General features: G+C 42.9%; 1 protein-coding gene across 3 annotated transcripts in view; it reads right to left on the bottom strand.

The window, feature by feature from the left end:
* The window catches only part of ZNF521 (zinc finger protein 521), a 313,735-nt gene extending 295,566 nt beyond the window's left edge, over nt 1-18,169 (bottom strand). The window contains exons 1-2 of one of the 3 annotated variants that reach the window (XM_018039577.1): nt 17,924-18,169; nt 16,834-16,874 (exon numbers count right to left, since the gene is read on the bottom strand). In XM_018039577.1, the coding sequence (XP_017895066.1) occupies nt 16,834-16,873 (40 nt within the window). In that variant the 5' untranslated portion in view covers nt 16,874; nt 17,924-18,169. Of the gene's footprint in view, nt 1-16,833; nt 16,875-17,649 lie in introns of all 3 variants that reach the window. The other 2 variants (XM_018039578.1, XM_018039579.1) reach the window with 2 other exon arrangements.

The raw sequence follows: 18,499 nt of genomic DNA, 5'->3' as shown, positions 1-18,499 counted from the left end.
TTATCTTGAAGTGGAATTTCTTTCATCACTTACTATCATTTAAGGATATTCCACTCATTAAAAGTGGCCTCGCACAATCCTCTTGACTCTCTCCACCCCAATTTTCAATTACTATTTCTTTCACTTTATTTAGCACTAAGGTTGAAGGAAAAAAAGTATAAATGGATATTTGAAAGTCGTCTGATCAGATGTATTAAGGTTTTTGGCTCTGTCTGTACAGAAAGACAACTTTACGACAGTTATCATTTAGTTAAAATAAAAAGACATGGTCGTGTCTACCCAGAGTATCAGACAAATGAGTGCTGAGGTCAACCAGCGGGCAAAGCACAGGCTGGGTTTCTAAAGCCCAAAGGGACAGTTGAAGCCCAGCAATCTGGGAGTGGGAACTGGGTGATTTCATGAACTAAGCACAGAGAGGGCTGGCGACTCAATGAGCAAGGAAAGGCAAGGGGAAATAAAAAGAAAGCAAAATGAACCATTAGGACTTACTGCAGCAAAGAATGGGGAAGAAATGAACAGGAAAGAAAACTCAGACAATCGGCTCCCAAATAAGGTTTCCCATAAAATTAAAGCAGCAGCTAGACACAGCCAGACACAGACTGGTAGGTAACATCCAGACAGCAGACACATTCCGTCTTCACATCCCCTACTCATTCTGCTCCTAGACAACACAGCTGAAGCCCAGGAGAAGATGCTTCTAGATCAATTTACTGATGGGTATGGAGATACAGCAGAGAAGGCGATGGCACCCCACTCCAGTACTCTTGCCTGGAAAATCCCATGGACAGAGGAGCCTGGTGGGCTGTAGTCCATGGGGTCGCAAAGAGTTGGACATGACTGAGAGACTTCCCTTTCACTTTTTACTTTCATTCATTGGAGAAGGAAATGGCAACCCACTCCAGTGTTCTTGCCTGGAGAATCCCAGGGACGGGGGAGCCTGGCAGGCTGCCGTCTACAGGATCACACAGAGTCGGACACGACTGACGTGACTTAGCAGTAGCAGCAGTACAGTGATACAGAAAATCATCCCCTCGTTCAACTAATTCCTTTGCAAACCCAAGCCCAGATTTACCTTTTTAATTTAAGGATTATTAATAAATCTACTATGATTAAACCTTCATAATGATATGTGAATTATTTGTCTTTAGCTCCTCTCCCAAGAACAATTAGCCTACCTTTGCAAATGAGCATTTAGCATTGGCCCTTTCGCAAAGAACCACAAAGACAAAGGCCTGATGTACCGAGAAGATGGCAGAGGCTCTAAAATTAATTAGCTCCACTTTATGTTTCCATTATCTTTTAATTGGAATTTCTGCAGGAATTTTTCCTTCAGAACTCTCTCTACACTGGCAGAACAAAGTGGAGCTTGGAATCAAGAGCTGCTTTGGCCAATGGGAAAGGACGCGTCAAGGAGGACTGAATCCAACAAAGACATCCACAACGGACCCACCCAAGTCAGGTCTCTGAAAACTGTCCAGCCAGACAGGTACCTGGAAATCCAAAGAAAAGACATGTACCCATAGGATCAAGGGTTTACCCCCAAAGCAAGAAGACCTTTGAGAATAAGAATAAGAAACATGAACTAGGTGTTTCTTATCTGACAGAGACTATTCTAAGAGCTTATATGGATTAACTGAATTCTCACAACAACCCTATGTAATACCCTCACTTGGGGCTTCCCGGGTAGCTCAGTGGTAAAGAATCTGCCTGCAGTACAGGAGACATGGATTTGATCCATGGGTTGGGAAGATCCCCTGGAGGAGAGCATGACAATCCACTCCAGTATTCTTGCCTTGAAAATCCCACGGACAGAGGAAGCTGGTGGGACCATGAGTTGCAAAGAGTCGGAGGCGTTTAAAGTGATTGAGCACGCACACACAATCCCTCACTTACAAACACAGAAACTGTAGTTTCATGTTATTTCATAATTTGCACAGGGTAAACAAGACTGAAATTTCAACTCAGGGAGTCTGACTTAACACTCCTGCTCTTAACCACCATACTTTATTGACCCATTATTAAATGTTTGCTAGTGAAAGTAAAGTCGCTCAGTCGTGTCTGACTCTTTGCGACCCCGTGGACTGCAGCCCACCAGGCTCCTCCGTCCATGGGATTCTCCAGGCAAGAATACTGGAGTGGGTTGCCATTTCCTTCTCCAGGGGATCTTCCCAACCCAGGGATCTAACCCAGGTCTCCCACATTGCAGGCAGACACTTTAATCTCTGAGCCACCAGGGAAGCCCAAGCATCTATTTTATTTCCAAAAATATGCTTAGGTGCTGGATCCAGAAGGGTGAAGAGGGGCAGACAGGCTCTGATAAGTGTAATAAGAAGATGAAACTAAATAAATGATCAGGAAAAAGAAAAAACCTTCCTATGTCACACACAATCTCTATGAGTTACAAGGAAAAACCTGAAAAAACTGAAAATTAAAATATTTAAATTTATCTATGGCAAAAGAAAAAATAATTACCCACCCACAAGGTCAAAAGCTAAACTAGGGAAATTATTTGCAGCATGTATATCAGAAAAAAGGGCTAATTTTCTTCTTAATATAAGCTGCTTTTTCAAATGAAAAGATAAAAGGGCAAAGGAAATAAAAAGGCAATTCACAGAAAAATAAATAAATGGTATATAAACATATGAAAAAATGTTTATAATTATAGAAATGTTCATTAAAATGTCAATGAAATACCAGCTTGTTTATTTCACAAGCCACATCAGTAAAGATAAAGTATTTAAACATAGGCAGTCTCTAATCCTGCTGCTAACAGCAGTGTGAACTGGTGTTACCTCTGTGGAGGGCACATTTGCAGGATCTATCAAAATGTTAAATGTGTGTTCTCTCTATCCAGCAATTCCATTTTTAGGAATTTACACCATGTACATAATCACACATGTTAGCAAGGATGGGTGTATGCTCACTGAAGCAACATTTGTAAATAGTAAAATAAATAAATTCAGTTCAGTTGCTCAGTTGTATCTGACTCTTTGCAACCCCATGGACTGCAGCACACCAGGGTTCCTTGTCCATCACCAACTCCCAGAGCTTACTCAAACTCATGTCCATTGAGTCAGTGATGCCATCCAACCAATTTATCCTCTGTCGTCCCCTTCTCCTCCTGCCTTCAATCTTTAAATGACAGAACACCATACAATGGATAGAGTTGTTAGAACAAAGGTGCTAAGTGTTGACATGGAGAAATTTTTAGGAAGTGCACTTAGGGAGGACAACACATAGAGTACCACCTTTCGTTTGGGAATAAAAGGTATCCAAGATACCCACATAAATGCACTGCCATCTAAGAACAGTTCACTTCACTGCCAAAGGTCATTATCATTAAAATCCTCCTCCTCTCTAAATAACAGGGGGACAGATATTTCAAGAAGTCTTAGTGAGTTGCATTAAGGGGCAACATATCACCAATATCTCTGGCTTTTTGAAAGCTTACTTTCTGCCACTTGGATTTTACGAAAGATCTACACAGGTACCTGCTTTCTTCAACTGAAAGAAATCCAAAGAGGATTCTTGATTTTAGAAAAGAAGGTGCAGTGGAAAAACAGCATTCAGCACATTTGTTTCGCAGCGAGTCCAGCTGTTATAAAGGCAGTGCACACTCCCAGAGCAAGAGTGGCACCACCACACTCCGTTCCCAGGAACTACACTGGGCATCTCTGCATCAGGCCGCCAGAGCTTTGAACTGTGTCTGTGAGCATCTGTGCTTTATCTCGATTTATTTTGTGCATCTGTTAGCAAGATGTGTCCTAAGGTAATTGCTTCTTCGCTATACACCAGACCCTATACAAAAGGTTTCATAGGAATGCTCTATTTCCAGACAGCTTGGGGGTGGAGGACTTTATTAGCCTGTCCAGGGTATAGAAGCCTCTCACTACAACCTGGCTTGGAGAATTATGTGGATGGCGATAAGGGTTGGATATACGCAGATTCAAACATCCTCTCACAGACTGTCTGTTGGGAATTCATGAATAATACCACCATGAATAGAGACAACAGAACTGTCAAAAAAATGTGCACTGAAAGCGAAAAAAAAAATGTTGATAGGTAGATTACTGGTTTTTATCATCTTTCTACAGTTTTTCTATGTAATTTTTTAATCAAGAATATACTCATGAATTGTTGATGGATGCATTGTCATATTCTAATATTTACCAAGTTCCTTGATGTGGAAATTGTGCTAAGAATTTGCAAAGATCATAAGCAGAAATATATTACATGATTCGTATATATCGAGGTGAAATGGAGGAAAGAGTTTTAAATTGTCTAATGATGCCAAATGAATGAGTTTATCCCATAAAGAAGGCTGAGTGTTGAAGAATTGATACTTTTGAACTGTGGTGCTAGAGAAGACTCTTTAGAGTCCCTTGGATAGCAAGGAGATCAAACCAATCATTCCTAAAGGAAATCAACCCTGAACATTGACTGGAAGGACTGATGCCAAAGCTGAAGCTCTAATACTTTAGCCACCTGATGTAAAGAGCCGACTCATTGAAAAAGACCCTGACTCTGGGAAAGACTGACTGCAAAAGGAGAAGGGGGCGGCAAAGGATGAAATGGTTGTATAGCATCACTGACTCAATGGACATGAGTCTGAGGAAACTCCAGGAGAAAGTGAAGGACAGGGAGCCTGGCGTGTTGCAGTCCATGGGGTCACAAAGAGTCAAACATAGCAACTGAACAACAACAACATACCATTTTTAAACAGCATTTTAAGAATTATAAGAAATCCACATATTTGGAAGAATAAATAGATCTAAGTGATGAAAAACTCAATGAATAGAGTTTACATAAAGTGGAAAAACCAGCCCATATACAAAGGATGGCCAGAACTTGTATACAAGCTAGTCATGTGCAAATAATATAACAGATACCATCTGTATAAATTGCAAGTATACGGTTACAAAACTAAGTATAGTTTGGAGTTACACAACCTTAAAAGGGACACATGGGCTCCGAAAGTAAAGAATCTGCCTGTAATGAAGGTGACCTGGGTTCGATCCCTGGGTTGGAAAGATCCCCTGGAGAAGGGAATGGCTACCCTCTAGTATTCTTGCCTGGAGAATTCCATGGACAGAGAAGCCTGGTGGGCTACAGTTCATAGGGATGGAAAGTTACTCAACTGGACACAGTTAAGTAATTAAATTCTATTCTATTCTAAGAGGGACACAGAGTCATCTAAACATTTCTTCATAGACTGTTAGCTCTGTGAAAACCACGAACAACTGGGTCTGACTTGTTCCTTAGCACCTGACGCATAACTGGTGCTCAGTAAGAATTCCCATGGAATCATGAGCATGCTCAATAGTTTGGATTTAAAAACACATTAAACCTCAGATTTGGTTTGAAAGTGCTTCCTTCGGGATCCTTTCCTGACCTCACTCATATCTTTCTGAAATGTTTGCATAACACCCAGGGCTTTCCCTCCACCTAATTATAAATTACTAGTATCTGTTGAGTCATATATTTAATGTGTTTCCATTGCTTGACTGTGGCTTCACAAGAACACAGACCCTGTTTATCTCCTTCACAGCATCCCCAACTCCTAGCACTCTAGGACTGGAAAATGATGAATGTGCAGTAAGTATTTGTTTATTAAACACATGAGCGCATGAACGCCTTTGTAAGTTTATTTGCTTACTATCTAGTTTTAGGATATGGGGATTCAAAGAGAATAAAACACTGAACGCTGCTCTCAAAGGGCTTATCAACAAACCAGAAAACCAAGTTAGTGTCATAGTTTCTACAGTACATGAGCCATGGAAGAGATAATAAAGAGAGGAGGCATTTTAACTCCGGCAGGTCAGAAAAAGCCCCACAGAAGATGTAAGCTCAACCTTAAGAAAATGAAAACAATATGCAAACCCTTATCATGGTACAAAACCAACCTGAGAATCCACAATCTAAGCCTAGAGGAAAGAAGCTAGGAAAATCATTAAAGGTTTGGGAAATGTTGCTTTATGAAAATGGTACTAGCATTTGGGCAAGTGGATGGACATGAACTGAAGATGAGGAACCAGTGTAAGTCAAACTAAATTAAAATGCTATCTTTAAAGCAAAACACTTTGACCTTGTACAGCTGCAGGTTCACAGCTATTCCCACTGCAAAAATCCACGTGAGAGCCAGGCAAACATAGAGCTGGTCACTCACCTACACGTACATACAAATTCTAGACCAAAGAAGCTGCTGCTATTAGGGCTGCTCCAAGTAAGATATGACAAACCCCTAGTGCAGTGAACTGGTCACTGGCCCAAGGTTCTTCTCTAGACCCTGCAAACTGCTCTATGGAAATTGCAGAATTTGAACCGAGTTTGAACCCAGTCAGCTTCCTTATAAAGGCCCTGAGAATGGTTTCGTGTGTAACACATGTGTCTTTCTATGTTAGTTCCTTAAATAGAGTCTGGACAAGAAATCATAGTGAGAAGTTAAGACCATCTAACCTCTGCTGTTTGATTTTTTTTCCATCAGCTACAACTCAATCAAGTTCACAATTTTAAAAGCATGCCTGCCCCATTAATATGAATTATTGATCAACTTGCAAGAATTACAATTTCTCAATATGAGAATTCTATGACGTTAGAGAAGGGAACTCAGAAGTCATCAACACATTTCTTTGGTTAAAAAAATAATAAATGATTTTGGTTCCACGGACATTTACTGAGCACTTAGGACAAGTCAGGCACCTGACTGACCCCATCTTGGCCTGAGGGACCCAGAGGCAAAGACAGAGCTGGGAAGCCATCCCAGGGTGGGCCAGCCCATTGCACTCATATTGGATTTCAAAATATGCAAATCAGCAAATATAAAAAACATTTAACAGGAGCTATAAAATGGTGTTATTATCTTGTAATGGTTTTATTTTGAAGATTAAAAATTTGGTATAATGATGCAATACTTACATAAATGACCTATGTGATTTTGGAGGAGGCAAAAGGGATTTCCTATGAATCGTCCTTTTCTCCGGTCAGTTACACTCCCCCATCACCACTGATTGTGCACTCACATCTATGAACATGAAGCCCATCAAGACATCCACTATCATTATCCCTAAATTGTCCTATGCTTAAGATCTATGACTCTGTAAAAGTTTATTTCAAGGCATTCACCTGTTTCCCTGGAGAAAAATAATTAAACCTGCATTGTGGACGTTTCAATACCAACTTGTTTCATTCTTTAGTGTTCTATTCCTGAATATTTAATGGAATGAATTCCTCTTGACTTGTTTCACCTCAATTTTGTAGAGGAGGGACTCCTAACTGAGGCTTTGTTTCACTGTTTTTGAATAATACACACATTCTCCAAGAGCCTCCAATTATTTCAAGAATGCCACAAATTCTCTGAAAATTTTACGAAATTGCCTTCAGTATCTCACTATTAACTTCCGGAAACATTATCTAGATTATTATTAGAAACAATTACCTAGATCTTTTAGGAGGGCTAAAAGATTTTGAAAAATCCAAAAAGAGTTGGAAACAAATATTCTATATATTTAGTGGTTTCAATTTAAGTGAGTATATCTAACTCTTAATCATAAGAGAAAACAAAGCTCACTTTTCTCAAAAAGGATAACTCACCAAACTTTTAGTCCCAAAAATGTTTTCGAAGATCATTTTATCTAACTTTTTAAACTGACCCAACTTGCTAAAGAGTGAATACCATACATGCTAAAAAAGAGTATATAGCAAATACACATATCTCCCACCACCTGCATGGTGGCCTTCTCCTAAATTAAAAAGCAATGGAAAGTATTTAAAACCTCATCCAATTTTCTAGACTATAATCCTTCATAAGAGCCAAGCTTATGTCTAGTTCACAACTGAATATCTGGAACCAGCAGTGTGCATGGACAAATGAGCACTAGAAAAAAACAAACAAAAAAGAGCTTGTTGAATCATTAAATGAGCCCCTTTGGTCTACAGAGAAGAAATCTGAACCTGGAGAACAGAGGGTAAGTGACTTGCCAAAAAGCGCAGACAGCAAACAAGAGCTCACCCTCTGTGAGCCATCTCCACTGCACAGCCATCTCCTTACAAGTACACTAATATCCAAGTCACAATACTTATGACCATAGCTAATTGTTTCTGTTTTTATTCTCAACTCTTTCCAGGAATTAATATGCATTCCCTTGAGTCCACAGTTCTTTTTCACTCCTGCCTAATGGCCGCAAAAAAGTGCATCTAACTTTTCCTTTTGCACACTGACAGCCCCAAACCAGCCTCCACATGGCAATTTCAGACTCCGTACATCAGTTAATGAACAAAACATTCACTCAAACTCATGATGGCATCACCTTCCCAACCAATAGTTCTCTCACAGCTTTACTGATACTCGATAGGTAGAGTGATGTTTGTGAATACTTAATTGCCTTTTTTAAAATGTATAAAAAATAGGAAAAGACTAAATTGTGAATACTACTGACAGAAAGGGTATGCCTAATAAACTTCTAACAATTGAGACACACTAAATCAATAGAAGTGCTGAAAGCAATTACTATTTAGTCATATTCACACAGGCTTCCCAGGTGGCGCAGTGGCAAAGAATCTGCCTGCCAGTGTAGGAGACATAGGAGGCTCAGGTTTGACCCCTGGGTTGAGAAGATCCTTGGAGTGCAACCCACTTCAGTATGCTTGCCTGGAAAATTCCACGAACAGAGGGGTCTGGCGGGGTACAGCCCATGGGGTTGCAAAGAATCAGACACAACTGAGTGCGTGCGCGCGCACACACACACACATATGCGCTCACACATATACTAGACCTGATCTGGATCTATTGTGAAAGAAAAGAATAGCATTAAGGAACATGCCTGAAATACTAGAATTTGTTTCTAAGAGTCAATATATTGTTTTAAAAGTTGTAATTTTTTAGAGTCCCGGTCACAGCACCCGCTATAGTACCGCAATTTATCATTCACCTTATGGACCCTTCAGCTCTTCACGGTTTTTCACAATTGTACTCTATATGAATATATGGGGCTGTCTATACCTGAGAACGAGAACCCTTATCACCTTCATTCTAGTCAGGTAAATAACTTTCCATCATAATGCACTGATGGGACAAGAAATTTGGGGAAAAGCCAATCTTGAGAAAGAGAGGAGAAATAACTTCAGTGAAATAATTAATTTCAATGGTACCCTGACTTTAATTCCTAAAAAGAAACTCTATTCTTTACAATGATGCCAATTTTTATTAGGCCAAATCCAATTCAATCCATTTTTTTTTCCTTAAAAAGTGATTAACACATATGAATTTGCTGACCAAACTGTATTTTAAATATAACATCAGAGTATGTTTGTGTGTGTGTCTATTTCCTATTGAGTTGTGATAACTGAAACCATTTGATTTCACATATATAAAAATGTTGTTGAAAGCAAATACCAAAACATAACTCCTGCAGAATTAGGAAAATGAATATTCTGAATGTCTATCACTGGACCATATTCAGTGGGAGACAGCTATGCTTTTGCATGAACAGTATATGTTTTCCAAACCAAATCACCTTTGTTTGAAAGCAGGACTTTAAATGCTCAACACGTGTTCAACACATCATACAGCTGACAAATTTACATATATATTTTTCGTTTCAGAATTTTTCAAAGCATTTACTATCCCATAAAATTAAAATATATGGTGTCCAACAATAATAATTTTTAAAGGTATGCATTTATCCTTTTGTCTTTTAGCCTTCCAAGAAAGCGGAATTTCTATAGTCATATTTGAATCTGGATTTTTTTTTTAATGAGCAAATTATAAACCTCTGCAATCAGGCATTGAGAGTAGAAATGCCAACTGTAGTGTGTGCTGCCATTACGATCATACCCCCAAGATCAGCTCAGTGCCTGTAGCTGTGGCAGGGTCCCCAGACAGCCAGATGACTGCTGCTTGATCATTATCCCCGCTAAAACTGAAGCTACTGAAGTTTTAAAGAATTCGTATCTTACTGAATTTCTTTCATCTCTAATAATTACTAAACTGGCATAATTACTTATACTAGAGGTGGAGTGTGATGCATGCTAAAAGCTCAAGCTGCCTAAAATTAAAGTTTAAAAAAAAAAAAAAGCCACGACTCTACTTAGTTTTCAAAGATTTATCTTGTGTCAGGCTTTTATGCCAAGAGTTGCATAATTATTTAAACCATTTAAAAGCTTTCTTTACACTATTTGATTAATACTATAACAGAGCTATTTAAATTTACTAATGTTAACTTTAATGTTTAAGTTTTAATTGCTTTGTAATAACATTGTTGCAGAGCATATTTTAAATCAGACAAGTACACTTTCATTATAGCAAACAAGGTATATGCAATCCCAGCTAGTGTACCATGTAATCCCCAAACAAAAAACAGGAACATATTTCAGATTTAATTGAAATTGGATTAGAAACTTGCGTGCATTCCCCCCTCCCCACCCTCACCCCCCCCACCCCCCACAGAACTAACTTTAACCTTTGACAGCACAACAGGAGTCAATGGAGAAAAAAATTAAATACATCTGGGAAAATTCTTAGCCAGAATATCAGCCTTTGTATCAAAATCTCATTCAATACTATAGCATTCTACAACATATTACTTAATGACAATATTTACATTTTAAACAATCCATGAGGCTTCTAAAATATATTTCAAGTGTTGCAAGTCTCAAAATCATTTTCTCTAAAAAATAAAAGTTCAACTTGGTATCCATTAAATCCAGCCATAAGGAATGTATTCTATGGCAAGAGAATTAGTGACATTAAACCAGCAATGTGAATTCTGTCAGATGAATTAATAAAGCACAGTAATAGAAAAACCAGATCTTTCATAAAATTCTTAATTGATCTTGGTAGAATTGCTTTTTTCTACTGTCAAAACCTCTTTCTCCTGATTGCCTGGTTTTACATCAAAATGAAAACTCAAGCAAGTATTTTGATGTTTCGATGTGTGTCAACAAGTATTTCACTAGAATTTACCTGATAAGCCAATGCTCAAAAACAGATTTCCTCTAAAAATAAAAGAAAGGGAGCAAAAGTGTTCCTATAAAATGAAAAGAAATACTCTACAAATATGCTATAAGACTTGCAATGACCCAAACACGCGAGAAGAAAGAACTAAGTATAATTACTGGAAGCAAAAAGTTGAAAAATTCTGTCATCACTATTAGGCATCACTGCTGTCAATAACTACAATGGATTTTAAGGGATATGGAAATACTCTGGCAAAACAAAAAAGAAAAATTATTAACAGCTTGCTTTATAAAAAGCTGCTAATCTCGAATCCCTTTGTAATTTCATTTTTACATGTATGCTTTTATGTTCCATATCCTATGTTTCTCCCTTTTTGGACTGGATGAATATAAGCCAACAATCCACTCACGCATCAAACAGATGTTTTTGTTTTTAAGGCCAAGTGGAATCTTATGAATTTTTGTCCCCTCCCTTTAAGAAGATGCTGCCAGAACTGCTGAAATTGTGAAACTAGCATTTTAGAAAACACTCATTGGACCATCAGTTCTGCAAGTTTGACTAGCACTCATGGGATGTGTGCCAACAGTAATTGCTGTTTTTGTTTATGTCAGATTGTCTACTGATTGGACTATAATCAATTTAACAACTTCAACATCTAGTCAGTATAATTTAGAGGTGGAAGAGGGAAGGAACAGTGCCTGCTTGATAGATGCAGAAAAGTCCAACTGCAACTGTTGGAACAGGGTGCAAGCACTCAGCTTCTGAAGAGTTTCCAATAACCAGGCTTTTTCACATCAAAAGTAAATGCACATGTAGCTGTGTGCTGCAGAATTAGTAATTTGCCCTCACAATTATGAAAAGGAACATATATATATATATATATCTTTACTAAATATTAAAAAAAAACTTACCTTAGGTTAAATCTAGTTATTAAAAAAGGGAGTCATGCTTCATTTGTTTAAAAATAGTTCTGAGCAAAAATCTATATTGCAGGCTTTAAGTCTTTTTTTCTTACTATGGCATCATTTCCAAAACCAAAACTGAATCTCTAGTGATAAAGATTTTTGTAGAAAAGAAATAGAACATACAGTGCATAAGAAAATCACTTTCTTTTGTTTTTTTAGTTATACTTCACCTGTCTACCTGTAAGAAAATGTATTTTTGACTTTGAAAATAAATGTGTTTAAATAAGGACTGGAGAGTTTAATGTTTCTATTAAATTTAGGAGGTAGTACAAGCTCCCTGCAGTGGCTCTTTTAACACCTACAATTTCAAGAGCTTTTCCACCAGAGAATACAGCCTAATAGATAGGTTTTCTGACTTTCAAAAGGTTATGGATTTAAAACCCATCGCCTTTTCTTTCAAATTCTATAGTTTACATTTCTTCTTTAAATTGCGATCCGAATTTTTGCCACCTCATTATATTTCTAAATAAATTACTTCTCCTTAAAAGAAAAAAAGAGCCACTTTGTAAGTACAAAAGAAGGTAAATGGGAAAAAGGAAAAAGGTCAATTCTAAGTGTGATAACTTCGAAATGTGCCAAGTTACAAAGGGTTAGCTACTGTGACAGCCAAGTTAAACAAGGCATTTTGGGGCTGTCTTTCTGCCTGGTTCCCACCATTTCTCTCTAGAGACCCCTGGTATGGGTTTATGAACACCTGAGGGTCCAGATATCCTAACTGTGCTTTGTGTTTAACTTGGCCATTTTAATGTCTAAGTGCTCCCCTCTCTCCCGCCCAGCTTTATAACTTGGCTCTTACTAAATATCTCACACCTTGACGAAGTAGACTACTTTTTCCTTCTCATGAGTGCTTTTTTGGAGTAAATTTCCAAAAAACAATGTTTTTAGCAGGTAAAAGGCTTGAGAAACTTCCATCAGAGAAGCACCACAAGAAACAGACTAAAGAGCCATCAAGGAAAAATAGAAATAGGTCACAATTGACCAATTTGATGCCACTGATTTGCTATCTTAGAAAAGCTGACAGCAGAATTATTTTCAGGCAGGTAATCTACTCACATCTCATACCTACTCTCAGGAATGGAGATAAATATCCAGCTGATACAAATGGGGTAGAGGGTGACTCATTTCATTGCCTGACCATCCATGCCTCTACATACTGGCTTTGAGACTCTGTGTCATTAGACAGAAAGGGTTATTCTGAAGATTCGTAGCATAAGGACAGAATAAGTTTCTTGACTTTGTGTGTGGACTGAGAGAATTTTGATGCTAGGGCTTTGAGAGGCAGAAGGGATCAAAGAGTTTCATGTTTCAAAATACAGTTCACAGTTTTCACAAATAGAAAAATGAGTATTTTTGGTGTACAAGTTTTAATGCACTTTGGAGGAGGTAAGGAGACCCAGCAGGGTATGCTCCCCTGCAGCCAGAAACCTGGTACCCTCTCCCAGGAGTTGGGTTATTAGGACAATGACACAAAAGTTTGCTGCAAATAAAAAATCCCTGTATAATTTTAAAGTAAACATAATCAGTCTTTTGAAATACTAAATTTCTGAGAATACACAAAATGAATTCAACTATTAATAGAATTTTTGGATGTATTAATAGTTTTTTGGTAGAAAAACGACCATTAAGCATTTGGTTGAAAACAAAAACTTTCAACTTGACTGTCATTTTTTAATGTTCGTACCTGCCTTATGTAAACTACTCCCCTGAGATAGTGGTTTCAAATTGTGATATCAGAAGTGACAGACATATCAGGAATATCTTTTAAACCTTGTTTGTTAAAGAAATAGTATGGATGGAGACAAGTTGGAGACTGAATGCAGAAGTTCATGTTTTATTTAGTAGGGCACATCGCATTTTCATGGTTTCCACTGTCTCCTTCAAATTGGTATAATCTGCAAGGTTTTGAAACACTGTCACTCGGCTAACAAAATCACCATTTTTATCTCTTAGTTGCAAAACTACTAATCAGTTCTTCATAAAAGAAACTTAAAATCAAAGCTGTCTTTCTATGCCTGCTGACAGTAAAGTGTAGCTCATTGCTTATTCTTATGCCAGAATATCTGTCATAATAATACCTCCCTGGCTTTTCTATGATCCAAGTGTGACCTTCCCGACAATCTAATGAACACAACACTCCTCAAATACATTTTGAAAACATGGAGACCCTTCCTGGAAGACACAGGGAAAGGAAAATAGTGAAGAAAAGGCCAGGTATTTAAGAGGAGCCACCTAGAAAGCCATTCTACTGCTCCAAACTTGATACTAATATCACAATGGCTCATCTGACATTGCTCATCTCAATGTGTGTTTTTCCAGGTAAATGCATACCCTGAAGAAAAACAAACCCACTCTTCAGTGAGGACTGTACTATTTCAATGCCTGTCTTCAGCTTCTCACCCCAAAGCTCAGCCAGCCCACCTGAGGCCATTCCCTCTTCTGGGAGCCTCCCAAGCAGCTGACAGAGGAGAACGCCACTGTGTTCCGTGCCCACACAGAAAATGGAAGCTAAATCTTTGTTTTTAATGTAGATATTTTATTTAGAACTTGGCAGTTGAAACAGATGCCGCTTCTTCATGGAGAAGATACTGGGAATGTTTTTGCGATATGACATTTCAACAAAAGAATAAAATGCCCTCTAACTCATTTTTCCTTACCATTTTTCTTTTCTTTTGCTTATTAACTTAAGGACTGCACAGGTCTCGGTCCCAGTTATTTTGCAATTCGACTTGTCAAAGACTGCCTTGCGAATACCGCCAACTGACAGCTTCACTGACCGCCCATAAAATCCTCCACGCAGGAAAATAAATCTTCTTTAGGAAGCCCGGGGAACATATGCACCACAATCAACAGAACTTTCACCCGGAATTCACTCCAAAGGCAGGCGAGCCGACTGCCCAGAAACTGCAGATGAGCAAAACTACCGATCGTGCAAACTTCAATAAACTTAAAAAAATAATAATAAATAAAAAGCTTCCCCTCCCCATCACTGAGGTTTCTGAAGCCTCCAGCAGTTCTTAAACCCGGGCTGACATCAAACTCTCCTCTCAAACTCGGAAAGTTCTTTCCAAGTGACGAGGAAGAGGTTCGTCCCCGGTACTTGGCTCAGAGTGACTCCGAAGGAAGCTGAGCGTCTCCCAGCAAGTTCCCCCAACGCGAGCGTCGTCCGCCGTTACCCTGACACCCGCGCACGCCCCAGGCGTTTGCTTTTTCACCCTCCATGCCTGCATCTTTCAGGCCCTCGGTCCAGGTTTTCCCAGAAAATGTGTGGCCCACGTGAGTGGAAACGACCACAAAAACTGTGTGAAGACACACGCCAGGAATTCATCTCGTTTTCAAACTCAAACTTCTCTGCTTCAAGAAAAAAAAAAAAGAGAGAGAGAGAAAGAGAGAGAAACCGTTCCGATCTCCGAGGCCCTCCCCCACCCCGGCCCTTCCCCGGAGAAGAAAGGGCTTTGTGTGAGCGGTGAGGGCTCCGTTCGTCGAGTTCATAAATACACATCGGCGGGGGCCGGGGGCGCGTGGGACGCGCGGCTCCCACCCTCCGCCACCAGCGGCCGAGTCGGGAGCCCCGGGCGGCAGAAACAAGGCTGACTTGGGCGCCGGGGGCCCGGGCCGCCGAGGAGGAAGAAGATGCTGCGCCGCCGCCGGGGACCCGAGGGCGGGGCCGGGCCGCGCGGACCTCGGCGGGACCCCACGGGCCCCGGCGGGCGCACAAGCCGCCCTTTGTCCTCCGCCTCTGGGGTCGCGGGGCCCTCGGTCGCCGACAGCCGTCGCCTCCCCCCGTGCGCTCGGCCCGTTTCCACGCCTGGCCTGCCCGCACCTCCTCCGGTCCTCGCGCTCCGCCGCGCGCCCTCCCCACACTCTGGCCTCTGAGCGCCCGATCTCCCGGCTTCCAGCGGCCGGCCGCCCCCGGTTTCCCGGGGAGGAGGCTCGGGAAGGTAGAGAAGGAGGGGGAGGGGGCCGCCACGTGACTCCCCTCGCCACATTCCACCACAGCCACCAGATCGATAACTTCTGTGTCCCCCGCCCCCAACCACGCCGCTGGAGCCAGCCGGTGCGGGCCCACCCCCGCCCCCGCCAAATCCGCCCCCCTCCACGCACATCCCGCAAACTTCCCTCTCTACCGGGGACCACGGAGTGCTCGACCCCATCACGCCGAGCAAAAGACCGAAGGAGTCAGCCGGACGAGCAGGGGCCAGGGGGTGGTCAACTTTCTCTGAACGGCCGACGAGGGTGCTCTGGGGCTGAAGCGGGGGCCGGGCCCCGCGCGCCCGCGGGCCGTCTCCCCGCGATTGTTTACACGGGCTGCGCGCCTAGGCGAACCGGAGCGGGACGCGGGCGGGGAGGCGGCGGCGGCTGTGTCCTGGCCCTGGCGTGGCCGGGACCCCGGGCCACGTTTGTAGTGAGCAGAGGCTGCTCACCCCCTCTTCGGGAAGACTTTTTTTTTTCTTCTTCCAAAGAAAGGAAAAAAGAAGCACCGCACGGTTTTGCATATTTATTCTTCGCGAAAACACACAACAGAAACTTTTTTCCTGCAGCCCAGATGTAGACTCAGAGGATCTTTTTTTCCCCTCCCTCTCCGGATGATCTTTTCTTTCTCTCCTCGTTTGTTTGTTTTTTTGTTTGTTTGTTTGTTTTGTTTTGGTTATCTTTTCTTGCCCACTTTGTACCGCCACCCTATTTGGGAATCCTCCTCCCGTCTTCCCGTCTCCCCCCACCCCACAACCCCGATCCATCACCCTCACTCCACCTGGGGGCTAAACAGGGGAGGGGAGAGCGCGCGTCCCCGCACTCACTCACACTCACGCGCGCACACGCCTCGCGGCCACGCAGTCCTAGCTCCGCTACCCACAGTGACACCCGCGGCTGGGGGAGGAAAGCGGGGCGGGGAGGGGTGGGGGGCGTCCTCCTTACCTTTGAGGGATCTCGGTTTCGCTTGCTTGCGGCGAGACATCCTAAAAGCAAACAGCTGAAGTTGTTTCAATTCAGCCCTGTAAGAAACTACACTTCCTCGTGGCCGCGCGCCCCTCGCGCCGCGGCGCCTCGCGCCCTCGGCTCGGCCTCCCTCGCGCCCTCGCTCCGCGCTCCGCTCCTCGCTCCGGTCCTGCTCGCGCTCGCGCGCGGGGCTCGCGGCTGCCCGGGCTCCGCGCTCTGCACGGCGGCGGCGACGGCTGCACCAAACTTTCCCAGCCTTCGACCCCCACCCCCAACCTCAAAAAAAAAAAAAGGGGGGGGGGAGAAAGAAAAAAGAAAAAAAAACAGCTTAAAAAAATACTTTGCAGGACAACATTTGAAGAGCCGTCAGATAAACTAAAGAGAAAAAAATCCGTTACTATTTCCACCTCAATCAAAATTCACATACTTCATTCCAAGAGGAAAAAAAAAACACTAATAAAAAGAAAAGCATTAAAAAAAAAATTCGCTCTTCCTTCTCGGCAAAATCCTCCCCTCCCCCCGGAAAAAAACCAAACAAACAAATAACACCGGTTTGTTTACAAAGGGAGTCGTGCTCTTTTGTAGTTTGGGGGGCTCGGGGGGTGGGGAGGGGGGATCAATCCTGCCCGGCGGTGAAAAGGTCTTGAAAAGAAAAATCTCCCACCATCCAAAGCAGATGCCAATGGGCAACGAAAAGCAGCAAAGGGGGGGAAAATACTTTTTTTCTCCCTCCCCCCCCTTTTTTTAACCCACACTAAAGTAATTTTTTTTAAAAAAAATAAAAGATCAAAACACCTCCGCCCCGAGCCGGTGGCCCTCAGGTGGTGTGCGGGTCTGCTTGTGTGCGGAGGGGTGTGTGCGGGGCCCGCGGCTCGGGGCGCCGCTCTCTGGGCGGGGGCGCGGGCTCCGGGCGCTGGACCGGGGGCTCTAAAGTCTACGGCTGCCTCGGCAGCGGCGGCGGCGAGAGCAGCGGCGGCAGCGGCGGCGAGAGCGGGAGGAGGAGGAGGAGGAGAGCCGGGAGCAGGAGGAGGAGAAGGAGTGTGCTGTGTGCTCCCTCCTCATCACAAACCTGCAAGGTCTTGGACTGCGCTGTCGCTCCGGTAGTCCACATAATAATGGAAAATGGAAGCAAGGCCCCCAAAGCCATCAGGATGGCTCCAGAGGGGGCCCCTAACCCGCAGGGACTCGCTCTGTACGTAATCACTGAGGAAATCATTGTCAGCCTGCCTGCACTCACACACAGACAGAGGGGCATGATTAAAAGGCGAGAGCGCGGGGAGCGGGAGGGAGGAGGGGCCCCGCCAAGACCCGGACTGGAGGCGCCGGCCGCGGCGCACGGATCCGGAGCCTGGCGGCGCGGCCGAGCGCCCCGCGCCCCGCCCGCCCGCCGCCGCCGCCGCCGCCGCCGCCGCCGCCGCCGCCGCCCCCGCCCGCCCGCGCCGCCGCCCCTCGCGCCCGGCCGCCCGCCGCTCGCTCGCACACACCCGCGCCGCCGCCGCCGCCGCCGAGATGTTAGAGCTCCACGGCGGATCGCTGGGCTCTTCTCCTCGCTTTTTTTTTTCCTCTCCTGAAATTAAAGCAGAGGAGCATCTGAAAGTGGAAAGGTCCCCCTTCTGGTAGGATGGAAGTAAAAGGAGGCAACAAT

This window comes from Capra hircus, chromosome 24 (assembly GCF_001704415.2).
Source record: "Capra hircus breed San Clemente chromosome 24, ASM170441v1, whole genome shotgun sequence".
Lineage (NCBI taxonomy): Eukaryota > Metazoa > Chordata > Mammalia > Artiodactyla > Bovidae > Capra > Capra hircus.
The sequence above is the reverse complement of the archived record's forward strand: the minus strand, read 5'-3'. Positions and strand labels throughout refer to the sequence as shown.